At 41.5% G+C, this 12849-nt stretch overlaps 2 protein-coding genes across 2 annotated transcripts in view; one reads left to right on the top strand and one right to left on the bottom strand.

Moving 5' to 3' along the window:
• The first annotated feature begins 1736 nt into the window (after positions 1-1736).
• On the top strand, positions 1737-5703 carry LOC136448488 (hematopoietic prostaglandin D synthase-like). Its single transcript, XM_066448062.1, has 5 exons — positions 1737-2508; positions 2788-2880; positions 3896-4008; positions 4567-4665; positions 5166-5703. Exons 1-5 carry the CDS (start codon positions 2376-2378, stop codon positions 5334-5336), a joined length of 609 nt encoding a protein of 202 aa, XP_066304159.1. The 5' UTR covers positions 1737-2375; the 3' UTR covers positions 5337-5703.
• Positions 5704-9306: 3603 nt separating this feature from the next.
• The window catches only part of LOC136448998 (neuropeptide FF receptor 2-like), a 46149-nt gene continuing 42606 nt past the window's right edge, over positions 9307-12849 (bottom strand). Inside the window, exons 4-6 of the mRNA XM_066448750.1 lie at positions 11476-11644; positions 11102-11261; positions 9307-10041 (exon numbers count right to left, since the gene is read on the bottom strand). Of these exons, the coding sequence (XP_066304847.1) occupies positions 9593-10041; positions 11102-11261; positions 11476-11644 (778 nt within the window). The 3' untranslated portion in view covers positions 9307-9592. The remainder of the gene's footprint in view (positions 10042-11101; positions 11262-11475; positions 11645-12849) is intronic.

Raw genomic sequence — 12849 nt, 5'->3', positions numbered from 1 at the left:
CTTTTCTCGTGGTGTCCTGTCGGTCGCCAAGTTAACCCAAAGGCCCTCAAATTGATCTTTTAGATTTGTCCTGTCGGGCTAAGTAGGTTCGACTAGGATTGTTCCTTCTTTTCATTCTAAAGCTCCATGAATTTGTTATTGGGCTGCAACCTATCGGTCGTTTTGGTGTATCCTCTAATCTGTTTTTCGTGTGCAGCCTGTCGCTCGTCCAGCTGGCATACCAACTAACCCGTTTGTTATCTCCCTGAAAAATGGAAATATTGTTTTGGGTGCGTCTGTCTCTGTGTCTGTGTGTTTGTATTTCCGGATTGTTGTAGTCAGCATAACTCAATAACCTCTGGATGGATTATGATGATATTTATTATGTGGGTAGGTGTTGGGAAGACGCAGGTCAAGTTCAATTTGGAGCCTCGTAGTATGTGACCTTGGTATTGCAGCAGAACATTCGTTTTTTTATGTGTGCTGTGTAGTAGCCGTCCGTCCTATCGGTCGTCCTGCTGGTACACCCTCTAATCCGTTTGTGTTTGGCGTGCTGTACGGTAGCCGCCGTGAGCCTCCGTTGCAGACCTCCCCACGGCGATTTTTCAAGTTATCGGGGCCAGGTTCTTTGACTGGGGGTGCCGTATCTGCTTGGGGCACCGTATCTTCTTGGAGGACTGTAACCGCCGTATATGTATATCTCTAATACGGCGGTTACAGTGCCCCAAGCAGATACGGTGCCCCAAGCAGATACTGCCTGCAAAGGAGGCTTAGCCGCCCGTCCTGTCGGGCGTTCCGCCAACATGACAAACAATGCCGTTCCATCCGAACGATTAGGAAGGTGGGCAGGATAGTATTCCTAGAAAAACTATAGCCTCCGTTGCAGTCCTTTTCCCCGCAGCGTGTTTTTTTTCAATTTTTTTTTGGGGGGGGGGGGGGCGCCACGTATCTGCTTGGGATCCCGTATCCGCCGTGCCTCTGTGTCCGCTATAGACCCTGTGTCCGCTGCTGACACAGAGGCACGGCGGATACGGGATCCCAAGCAGATACGTGGCGCCCCCCCCCCCCAAAAAAAAATTGAAAAAAAAAAACACGCTGCGGGGAAAAGGACTGCAACGGAGGCTAGAAAAACTAGACCTCTGGCTGAAGTTTAAAATGGAGGTACGGAATTTTGGGTCGTCTATATATTCTATGGGTACCTTGAAATCTGGCCTATGCGTCTTTGATCAGGTCTTGTTTATCTAGATTTTGCGTCATGAAACTTATGGCTCTCAATGGATCGCTTAGGCCACGCTGACTTGATTACATAACTTCATCCACTTGCGCATCAATTTTCATCCGTTTCCAGATAAAAAAGTTTGCGACCACACCGGGTAACGTTATATCGTATACACGTACAACAACGAAATATGCAACATGAGCAAATATATGTGATAGATTGCAACCAAAAAAATACCAAAAATGTTATAGAATGCCAAAGTCAAAGGAGTAGCTATAGCGCTAAGAAAAAACATAAAGAGTTGATTGTTTTGTATACCATTTTTTGTGTGTTCAGCCATTTGTTTAACCTTCCTAACCACTGAGATTTTACAATGAAGTCACCACAACATTTATCCTTCGACCGAGACGAGAGAAAAGTATTTTCAATGGAACTAGATTCAGAAAGACCCACAGAACGGTAGAATAAAATGGAAAAACTGGGCATCGAAAGTTCTAGTACTCCTACTTGCAGTTCTCTTTCTAGAAGCTATGTGGCGCTTTGAAATCATCGGGCGGAACGAATGACCAACAGAACGTCCGAAGCTCGGCTTTGCTTCCGGGGTTTTCATATGACGCTCTGAGAACGAGGGAGCGAGTGCTGTAGAATGACAAGTCTACTCTCGTGCATCCCTCTCAACGCCTCCCCTCCTTCCAAACGTTAAATTAGCCGTAAGTCCCGCCAGTAAAATCTTGCACACATTGCACTGCACTAAACAGGCAACGATATTTGCTATAGAATGATAAACACAACAAAGGATGGCAAAATGGCATATGAAACCCGAAACGCCGTTAAGATAAGCTCAGGTTTGTTTGTTCATTCATTCTGACACGATTTGTAATTGATATCAGCAAGATCCAGAGCGACCGCTAGAGCGTCCGGTAGGTCACGTCTGAAAGCATTTCTTTAATCTTATAAGCTAAAGCGGCCGTCTTTAACTCACTTTTGTTGATGGCGTCTTAACTGGATCGACCGCTAGAACGCCCGGTAGGACGCGTTTGAAAGACTGGCAACTTAAACGACCGCCAGGGTGGAAGCAACAAACGTGTTTAAATAGAGCCATGGGTGCCTCGACCAAACACATCGCATCTTTGCAAGCACGTAACAGCGTGAGGAACCGAGATCTCAGACCAGCACCATGCCTAGCATCAAATTTACCTACTTTGACGGGCGCGGGCGCGGGGAAGTCAGCCGGGTGATGCTGGCCGCCGGCGGGATAAAGTACGAGGACGTCCGTCTGCACGAGAGCAAGTGGCCCGGGATGAAGCCAAGTGAGTAAGGCGGGTATTTCACTGGACTGCGGTAGATTGGTTTGAAAGATTTTATTTCTGGAATGGTGATATGATTTTGCAACTTTTCCATGGGGGCATTGTGGAATCGTTCATTTTTGGTGGTTTGGTGTTTCGGAATAATTCATAATTCTACTGTATCGGAAAAAGGGAGCCAGGATAAAACCGTCACATTTGCTTATTGCTTTAAGTGTTAACTTTCTAGTTACTGATGAATGATATCTTGCGAAGGGAAATAAGAAAGAACTTTTTATTTTGCAGCAACCCCGATGGGAGAGCTCCCCCTGTTGGAAGTGGACGGAACGACAATCTGTCAGAGCAACAGCATCGCTCGTTACATCGCCAGGGAAGCAGGTACGGCATGCACGTGGTGTTATCAGGAAAGCGGGTCCGTCTTGATTCGATAAGACTGTATAAAACATACAGCCACGGCTACCCAACTAGCTGAAGGCTATTACTAATAGTATTACTATTACAAAGGGCCTGGGAACTAAACAATATACAGTCAAATTAAACGTCACTATGTAGTTGGATTGCTCCCATGATATGCCACACTGGCTTGGTTGTATGAATAACATCCATGCGCGCACCAATTTCCGTCCGTTTTGGATTGCGACCTAAGATGCAAAATACTGTCGTAGGCCAAAGTCAACTACAGAGTCAAAGTCAAAAGAAGATATGTGAAAGATCAAAAATAAAGAATCAATTGTTTGGTCACTATGTTCTGTGTCATATTTCAACCTTCCCTGCCACTTAGATATCATAATCATGATATTAGTTATCAGGAGCAGACTGTTTCCTGTCAACAAACAGCATAAGCACAGAACACGGTTTGCGTCCAAGCCAACCTTTAGACTAGACAAACCTAGGACAAAGCCTCGAAGAAGACATTTCTGTACAGAGCTGTCTCAATATGGAATCAGGTCCCAGTAGAACTACAGACCACCCCTTCTGCACGAACTTTTAAAACTGGACTCTGTGAGCTGTTATTGTAAGGTAAAGAACTTCACTAATGAAGTGAAGTGTCATCGTATTGTAAATGATTTTATTCAATTAATGATGTGCTTCGAATTTCAAGCAACTCGTATGGACTTTCAAGTATTTCAGTTTAATTTCAGTTAACACGACAACTAGACAGTAATTCTAATGACATGCTACTACCTGTAATTAATGTATATATTGGATTGTTATGTTGTCATCGTTACAGTATGTATTGTTATGTGTATGTTGATAAAAAGTCCAGGTAGACTAGCGAAGTGCCTTAGGGCACACTGCTAATGGATTTTCTTCAATAAAGTCAAGTCAATACTGAAGGAATCTTATTTTATGGTCAAATCAGTATGGCCTAACACCAGCATACCTTTTGCAGGGTTGGCGGGGAAGAGTTCTCTGGACCAGGCGAAGGTGGATATGATCACAGAGGGGGCGGGGTCCCTGTTTGACAAGGCTGCACAGATCTTCATCTTGCCAGAAGCAGAAAAGGTAACGCGGCCCGATCAAAGATTTGTCAAAAGCTGCCAGTCTCAGACCATTTCATAACATTTCAATATCCTTTTAAATATGACAATACTTTTGCGACCGCATCTGTAACGTCGTAGTAGCGACCCCTAGCGGCAATACGAAGTAGAGCAGGTCAGTATTCCCCTGAGGATGGTGACATACGGTCACCGAAACGTCGGCTTTTGTATAATTCATTGTTTGTGAATGAAAAAAAACCCTTTGATACTCATTTCAAGATAAGTTTTACTTTTCCTACGTTTTCTTTGACGTTCGTCAGGAGTATAGACAAAACACAATGCTCGCCATGTAGTGCACAAATGTAGAAGTGCATTCGTAATGTTATATAACGGTCCATTATACAATATTTTTCTTTCATCCGTCAACCTTATATTTTTTTCAGTTGTCATTTGTGGTCAGACCATCCTAGTTCCCACTGAGGCTGATGTAACGCTAGATTGTTATCTGTAATGTCAGATGTCTTAAATTTGCTCTCGCTAGACAAATCTTAACGGCTATAACGTTATATGTTTACTTCCACAGGCGGCGAGGAAGAAGAAGCTGGAGGAAAAGGAAGCCCCAGAACTGTTGGAGTATCTGAACAAACTGGCGAGCAACAAGGGGTATTTTGTCGGAGATCAGGTACGTGTGCCTTCTTGAATGAAGGCGATCCTGCGACGTTCCATTCTGTTTTATTCTGCTCTCTTTTATTCTATTCTATTATGTTATGTTCTATATACTGCTGTACTCTATTACTCTAGATCTATTCTTCCTATCCAATCCTACCCAATCCTATCCAATCCTACCCCATCCTATTCTATCCTATTCTATTCTATCCTATCAATATCATATCCGGTTAAATACCCTTTTGCTCAGTTCGTTTATGCTCTATTCAACTGTTTTCTATTCTATCTATTCTGTTCCACTTTATTCATAATTCTATTCTATTCATTCTATTAATTCTATTAATTCTATTCAATTCTATTCCCTTCTTGTGTGTGTCTATGTTGAACGATAACTTTTTATTTCTTGCTGCTGCGTAACAAAGTGAATTTTAAATTTGATAAATCTAATGCTCGTTTTGCTATGTACGACAGAAGCCAATGTCTCTTCCTCACGATTTCTATATTGTTTTTCTCCAGCTGACAGCGGCTGACATCGCTCTTTACTTCAACTACGAGTCCGTGGGGTCCCTCACGATCGCTTTGCCGAGTCTGGACAAGTATCCCAACCTGAAGAAGGTGGCCGACAATGTCAAGGCCAACCCTGGCATCGCCAAGTGGCTGAAGGAACGCCCGGTGACCACATACTGACCAGCAAGTTGACCACTGTTACAATCTCCTACCAAGCCGTGTAGTCGTCGGTACTGGAGATGGCACTAGTATACAATAGTTTGTAGATGTAGTAAGATACCACATTCTTGTATCACTGTAATTGTACTTCTGCTTTATCACTATGACCTGTACTATCAAGGTAATTCATTCATTCATTGTATTGTTTACTTATAGCATACAACTAAAAAAAAGTAATTGGGTCAAGTTTGCTTCGTTACGTTCATCATCTCATGTGTGGGATGAGTCTGAACTTGACCACATCGAGATTCATGGCACATGGGTCGGAAAGTGGGAACAAGTAATCTTAACCAGCCTCCTTCGCAGACCTCTATGAGCGCTGGCTTTAACGTTACTAAAAAAAAAAAAAGGGGGGGTGGGGGGGGGGGGGGCAACATTCAACTGCCTATGACAGTTTTGGCATGGAGAAACTGCCTCCCCGGCATTACAGATTCTGACCCGTGTTGACAATTTCGAATTAGCGCCCCCCCCCACAAAAAAAACAACGCCATAGATCCTAGAAGTCTGCGAAGGAGACTAAATCTTTATGACACACCTGCATTTAAACTCGGGTCGGACTTACAACATCGATTTCATAGATGAAAACTTGTAACGCGCAATGTTTGTCAGATAAACTATTTGCAGTTTGTGTGTTCTCAGACCCCAGTCATTGTTGTTTCACAGTCGTACATTTCACTTAGCATTTTGTGTATTTCTAATTCTAATTTTGTGACGTCTAGCTTTATGGTTTCTAATAAAACAACACAAGGGGATTGTAACGAAGCCATTGTGTATTATTCATTCATTCTGGTGGGGAGTTATAGTTTACATTACATAAAGTACGAGTGAACTGCATCCATCAACACCCTACTGATGTCTCTTTGTCTCTTTGATTACAACAACGCAAGAAACAATGTCGTTCGTTGTTTCCCTGGCTTGATAGACTGTTTCATTCGTACGATTAGGAGGATGGGCAGGATAGCACTACTAGAAAAACTAGACCTCTGGCTGAAGTGTAGAATGGAGGTACGAAATTTTGGGTAGTCTATATATTCTATGGATACCTAGAAATTTGGCCTATGCGCCTTTGATAAGATTCTTCGTTATCTAGATTCTTCGTAATGAAACATATTATTAGAACTCCATCTTTTCTCAATGGATCGCTTAGGCCACACTGTCTTTATTATATATTGCATCAATTTTCGTCCGTTTCCAGAGAGGAGTTTGCAAACATACTGTAAATCGTACAAAGGGGCTACAAATTAATGTCGTAAAATTCCGAAGTCAGTTCCAAAGTCCAAGAAGAATGTTTAAGTCAATGTGAAAGAACAAGAACAAAGAATTTATTGTTTTGTATACCATGTTCTGTGTCTTAAGTCATTTGTTCAGCCTTCCTGACCACTTAAATTTCATAATGAAGGCTTTTTTTCTTTGTAAGCTCGCACCAGTTTTGGGGTCCCAAATGATGTCATCCATATAATCAAATCAGCACGTCCCTAGTTTTACAAGAACCGTTCTTTCCCTTATTTGGAAAGGAAAGAGATAACAACGAGATCAAGAAATCTTTCAACATCTTTATTCCACAGAACTCACGTTATTACTCACTGAGAGACATCAAAAGCCTATGTACATAGCATTCCTGGCTGTAGAGAAAACGTTTGTATAGGCACAAAGTATCACTATATCTCCATATGTACATGCAGTTCTAAAGGTGATTATGTATATCATGCCTTACGTCATTCATTCATACAATCTTAAGTTGAAAGAAAGCAAACAATTCAGTGGACAAAGTTCAACACAGACAAGAAGATTTTACATTCTAGAATTACAATAGCCAAATCTTTATGAATACTCGTTTAGAGTCAATTGCCAATAAGTAAGGTATGTAATGATGTCCACGCAAACTATGATATATGTAAAAGATGCAGTTAACTTTCTTATATGAACACATGGACAATGCAGTAGAATTCAGTAGTCTTGACACAATATAGACCTATGCACACACACCCACACACACATACATACATACATACATACATACACACACATACACACACACACACACACACACACACACATGCACACACAGACACACACACACACATACACACAAGCACACACACACATAAACACGCACACACAAATACACACACGCATGCACACACACATACACACACACATACACCCGTATGCACGCACACACATGCACACACACAAACACATGTGTACATACCTACATACACACACACACACACACACACACACACACAAATATATATTTTTTCAAATAGTGCTAGAGTAAAACTACACCTTTCTCACCATTTACTTACCCTGAATCATCCTAAGGTCAGGAAAGGAAGGTCCATACGTCTAACGATATTTACAATATAGTTAAAAATCTACTATTTTCTTGGCTAGTTTAACTTTTTTAACACGAAATAGTTATTTACAGTCTATCTCCTCACCACACACTGTAGAACTGGTCAGCCCATTTATTTGTAGCAATACCATGTTGATTTGATTACATGGATGGCATCTGTGCAATAATATTGTAAATCGTACAAAGCAGCTGCAAATTAAGGAAATACATGCTGCAAATTGCAACCAAAAGAATCGGAAAACTGATACTAATGTCGTAGAATGCCAAATCAATGCCAAAATATGAAAAAAATGATGTGAAAGATGTTAAATGAAAAATCTATCATCTGGTAAACCGTACTCTGTGTGGTTAGTTTTGTTCATCCCTTTTGACCACGTAGATTTTTACAATGAAGGCAACTTTTTTTTGCAAAACAGTTATCTTATTCGCACCTCACATGAGTTTTGGGATCTCCAGAGGATGCCATCCATATCATCAAATCAGCATGGCCAAACTAGTGGAATAACACGTTCACATTGCAATGGCTAACACATGTTAGCTTCTCCAACTTTTAAAGCCTACAAAAATTAATACAACCTACGACCTGCCTTTATTTTTCTCTATCTTAATGTTTGTCTAGTGGTCTTTTTGGGTTTTGTATTGGTAAACACATCACTTTACCTTTATGATGCTAATAAATACAACCGTATATGTAAAAGACATGGAAAAATTGAATATAGATTTATGAAAGAAATGTACAAGTACAAGAAAGAAAGAAAGAAAGAAAGAAAGAAAGAAAGAAAGAAAGAAAGAAAGAAAGAAAGAAAGAAAGAAAGAAAGAAACCCTTGAGTTCACTAAACTTCAGTTGAAATTTTGATATTTACGGCAAAACTAACAACAAACTGACGGTGGCTTAGGAAATGCTGTCAATGACTATATTTCTCATTAGTGGATTATTAAAATCTTATCTTTGTTACTCCCTTTTCTGATCCAGATCTTGTCAATTAGCGTTTGAAACAGAGTAGCCTTTCGTTTCACATGATACAAGCAACATTATAGAAGTTACTTAAGGTATTGTTGAAGGGTGGCTGAGGAATTTTGGGATGTTTTTGAACAAACTCTTTCTTAAGCTATATAAACCTTCCTGAACCTTTTTTTTTTTTCAGGTAGTACCTTATAGCAAGGTGATGATTTATGCAAATTAGTATGATGTCATAATTAGGTCATCAAGGCCACGCCCCTTTTTAAGAAAAAACGCTCTCCTTGGCTTGTGCTTCGATGTTTATCAATATAACTTTTCAGGAATGTACATGATAGTAATACTTAAAGAATGATGCGTGCCTACGTGATTATTTTGAAATATCTATTTTTGGCGATTTTTTGTTTGTTTGACCACATAGATAGATAGATTTTGAAAACACCCAGATGCTTCAGACAGCACCCACTACCTTCCGTCAGTGATGACGGTAGTGCTACCTGAAAGTTTGACGGTTTCCAAGATCTATCCAGTTGTTTGAACAACTGTTATATCGTGGTGCACAAGCAGCATTGTCTCCAACCATTGCCTTGGTACTTGCAATAGGCAAGTGCAATACACTAATTGTTCCAAATTTAATGCCCCCCCTCTCACTGGACCTGCGGCACGCTGGCGGCGTCGCTGCGGCCGATCGAATTGACAAAGGGGTTAACGAAATTCATCGACAAAAAACGAATCTTTTCAAGCTTTGTGTATTTTGTTGCCTTTTTGGTCATACTTGTACGTTTTGAATGATATTCTCATTATAAAGTCAATGGTAACACAAATCCAGTTTAGGACGCAGCGATGCCGCCAGCGTGCGGCGGGTCCAGTGAGAGGGGGGCTTAACGGACAGTCGTGCTCTACACAGCTACGTCAGCATGGGCCCTGTCAGGCGTTGACGCCACGGTTCCCATGGTGATGGCTGACACAGTCGTCCGCCTGGTCGGCTGCTGCTCTGTCTCGATCACCTGCAGCTGGTGGTTCTCCTTGTTCTCCGTGGCGTTGACATTGCCGTTGGTTTTATCCTGGTCCACCCCGCCGTGGCCGCGGCCGAGCTTGGCGTCGCACAGCCGGCGGAAGTTCTTGTTGTAGTACCCGTACACCACGGGGTTCATGCAGCTGTTGAAGTAGGCGAGCCAGTGAGCGATCGGGTAGAGGTAGACGAAGACGACCTCTGCGTGGCTGGCGTACGGATCGGACCAGTCGCCGATGAGCGTGATGAGGTGGAGCGGTAGCCAACACACGAAGAACAGGATCACCACCACAACCAGCATCTTCACCACCCACGTCTTCTTCTTCTGGTGGGGATCTACAGGGGACGAGACGTAGGGTATATATATAACATAACTGCGAATCAATAATCACAAAATACACTTTGAAACTGGAAGATATTACTGCACTCCCCAGCTGGAACAAGAAATATGATAACAACTTTATTGCACAACAATTGTACAAGGTACAAAGTATGGCATTCACTGGTACATAGATAACAGTCTATTAGGCTAATTAATCTATCTTGGTGTAGTAGTATGGGATGACAATGGGATTTACAATTATTGGAGGAGTTTCTAACGTCTAGACATTCTTTGATATACTTCCCAATGTATACCATGCATGGGTTGTCACATTTCATTATGTACTTAAATTTGCTATTCAAGTACATTGAGATAAATCCTGGTAGATCCGACGATAGCATTGAGTATAGTGAATTACGTACATCAAAATATTTGGGACATACAATATCAATACTGTTGTCTGTAATCTGTAGGCAGCACACGAAGTAAAAGTCTCAATGTGCGTTGTGTTGTGAAGAGTTTGTATTGAATTTTGTATATTGTTTACTTACCAGTGCTAACCCTTTGTAATAGCCTTCGGCTAGTTGGGTAGCCCTGCTCTTTTTTTACAGCCAAGTAAATAAATCAGGTCAAATCAAATCTACAGTGGACGTGGCGTAGGTTATTGAAACCGGAAGACATAACCGGTTGACGAAAGAGAGCGGATGCTGTCTGAAACGTTTCAAAATTTTATCCAGTTGCTTGAGTAACTATTTTTTGGCGTATCTTATCACCTGGATGTCTAACCTTCATCAACATAACATAACTTACATTAAGAATATTGTATATGTACTTATATATGCGCTCGTTCAGTCTTGAATTCCTAATGTTGAATCCTCGTTTTGCATTCCCTTTTTTAAACACGCTGCTCTTTTAACTTTCGATGGTTTAGAGTATGTTACAAGATTGTATCAGTTTATGAAAAAGAAGTAGGTACTACATAGTAAGTAGGTGAGTAAAGAAAGCTTCTATACTTCATACACCAGAGTACCACATTTATTAAGTATTATATATGATACTTGAAGCGGCACGTACCTGCAAGTTTCCGCGGCACGGAGGTCGCCACCGGCCGATACCAGATGTTGCTGGCCACCTGGACGTACATGTAGGCGATAATGCAGATAGGCACCACGAACAGCAGCAGAAAGAACATGATGGTGTAGGCACGGCGGTGGTTCATGCTCGGCCATTCCTCCTGGGGGCAAAGAAAACACAACAATATTGAGCCGGGACGGGGGGCGACATTGACGACAAAACGACAACAAAACACATAAAGCTTAAATGGATTCGTTTTTTGTTGATGAAATTCGTTGACTGCTTTGTCAATTCGATCGGCCGTAGCGACGCCGCCAGCGTGCCGCGGGTCCAGTGAGAGGGGGGGGGGGGGCTTAAGACTGTACGTTTCTCACCTGACAAGCGGAAACGGTTACCCCGTTGCCGAAGTCATGAGGCGCTACTTCGAGCACGACTGCCTGGGGGATGTTGATGGCGGCCGCCAGCAGCCAGACCCCGGCGATGGAGAGAGCCGCCTGGCGACCGGATATCTTACCCTGGGGGACGTGGACAACTGCCAGGTATCTGGAGAAGGAAAAACAAATGTGCTGTTCAAAAAACCCATCGGCGACGTAAGGTAGATGGTAATCATGCAAATCAGAAGCGAATTTGCATAATTAATGCTTTGGTCCAATTTCCAATTGCCAGGTATCTGGAGAAGGAAAAACAAAAGTGATGTTCAAAAAACACACCGGCGACGTAAGGTAGATGGTTATCATGCAAATGAGGAGCGAATTTGCACGATTAATGCTTTGGTCCAATTTCCAATTGCCAGGTATCTGGAGAAGGAAAAACAAAAGGGATGTTCAAAAAACACACCGGCGATGTAAGGTAGACGGTAATCATGCAAATGAGGAGCGAATTTGCATAATTAATGCTTTGGTCCAATTTCCAATTGCCAGGTATCTGGAGAAGGAAAAACAAAAGTGATTTAAAAAAAAAAACACATCGGCGATGTAAGGTAGTTGGTAATCATGCAAACCAGGAGCTAATTTGCATAATTAATGCTTTGGTCCAATTTCCAATTGCCAGGTATCTGGAGAAGGAAAAACAAAAGTGATGTTCAAAAAAACACACCGGCGATGTAAGGTAGATGGTAATCATGCAAATCAGGAGCTAATTTGCATAATTAATGCTTTGGTCCAATTTCTGTTTGACGAAACGGAAAATCAAAAAATGCATATCTAGAAAATACACAAATCGTGTATATGATTAGGAGTAATTCTTTAACGTTTTGTATCTTTTGTCATATATATTTTTTCGTTCCCACAAGCTGCCCGGCCGGGGCTTGCTTTGGAAATGTGACCAAAGCATAACAAGGGATTTTAATAAATTTTCAACATGATAACGTAGGCCACCCTTCCAATCTTCATGTTGTAGGTGAGTCATTTCAGTTGGCACAATGACTGACCCTCATTGTATGGTGAACTGGATTTTAACTATCTACTACTCCTTGAAGTATAACCCATACTAGTATTTTGAACGCGAAACATATGTACTATCACGCTTATGTGTAGTAAAGTGAAAATTACTAAGAATCGTTTCATTCTTCTTGGGGTAACACCTGTTTTTGATCAAATGTAGCTACTACGCCATCACATTGTATTATGGAGTGGTTTAGATTTATTCAACGTTGTTTTTGATTAATAAGAAGTTATCTTTTACTATGATTTGCATTTGATTGATGTTTTCTCTGTTCTTGTTTTGTCTCTGTTAGGTAGTTTTGTAAA

Source organism: Branchiostoma lanceolatum, chromosome 14, assembly GCF_035083965.1.
Source record: "Branchiostoma lanceolatum isolate klBraLanc5 chromosome 14, klBraLanc5.hap2, whole genome shotgun sequence".
NCBI classification, from domain to species: Eukaryota; Metazoa; Chordata; class Leptocardii; order Amphioxiformes; family Branchiostomatidae; genus Branchiostoma; species Branchiostoma lanceolatum.
The sequence above is the reverse complement of the archived record's forward strand: the minus strand, read 5'-3'. Positions and strand labels throughout refer to the sequence as shown.

Coding starts and splice junctions, on each gene's coding strand:
- LOC136448488 (XM_066448062.1), top strand. CDS start 2,376: ATGCCTAGCATCAAATTTACCTACTTTGACGGGCGCGGGCGCGGGGAA. Junction 2,881..3,895: donor TTACATCGCCAGGGAAGCAG/GTACGGCATGCA, acceptor TACCTTTTGCAG/GGTTGGCGGGGAAGAGTTCT. Junction 4,009..4,566: donor TCTTGCCAGAAGCAGAAAAG/GTAACGCGGCCC, acceptor TTACTTCCACAG/GCGGCGAGGAAGAAGAAGCT.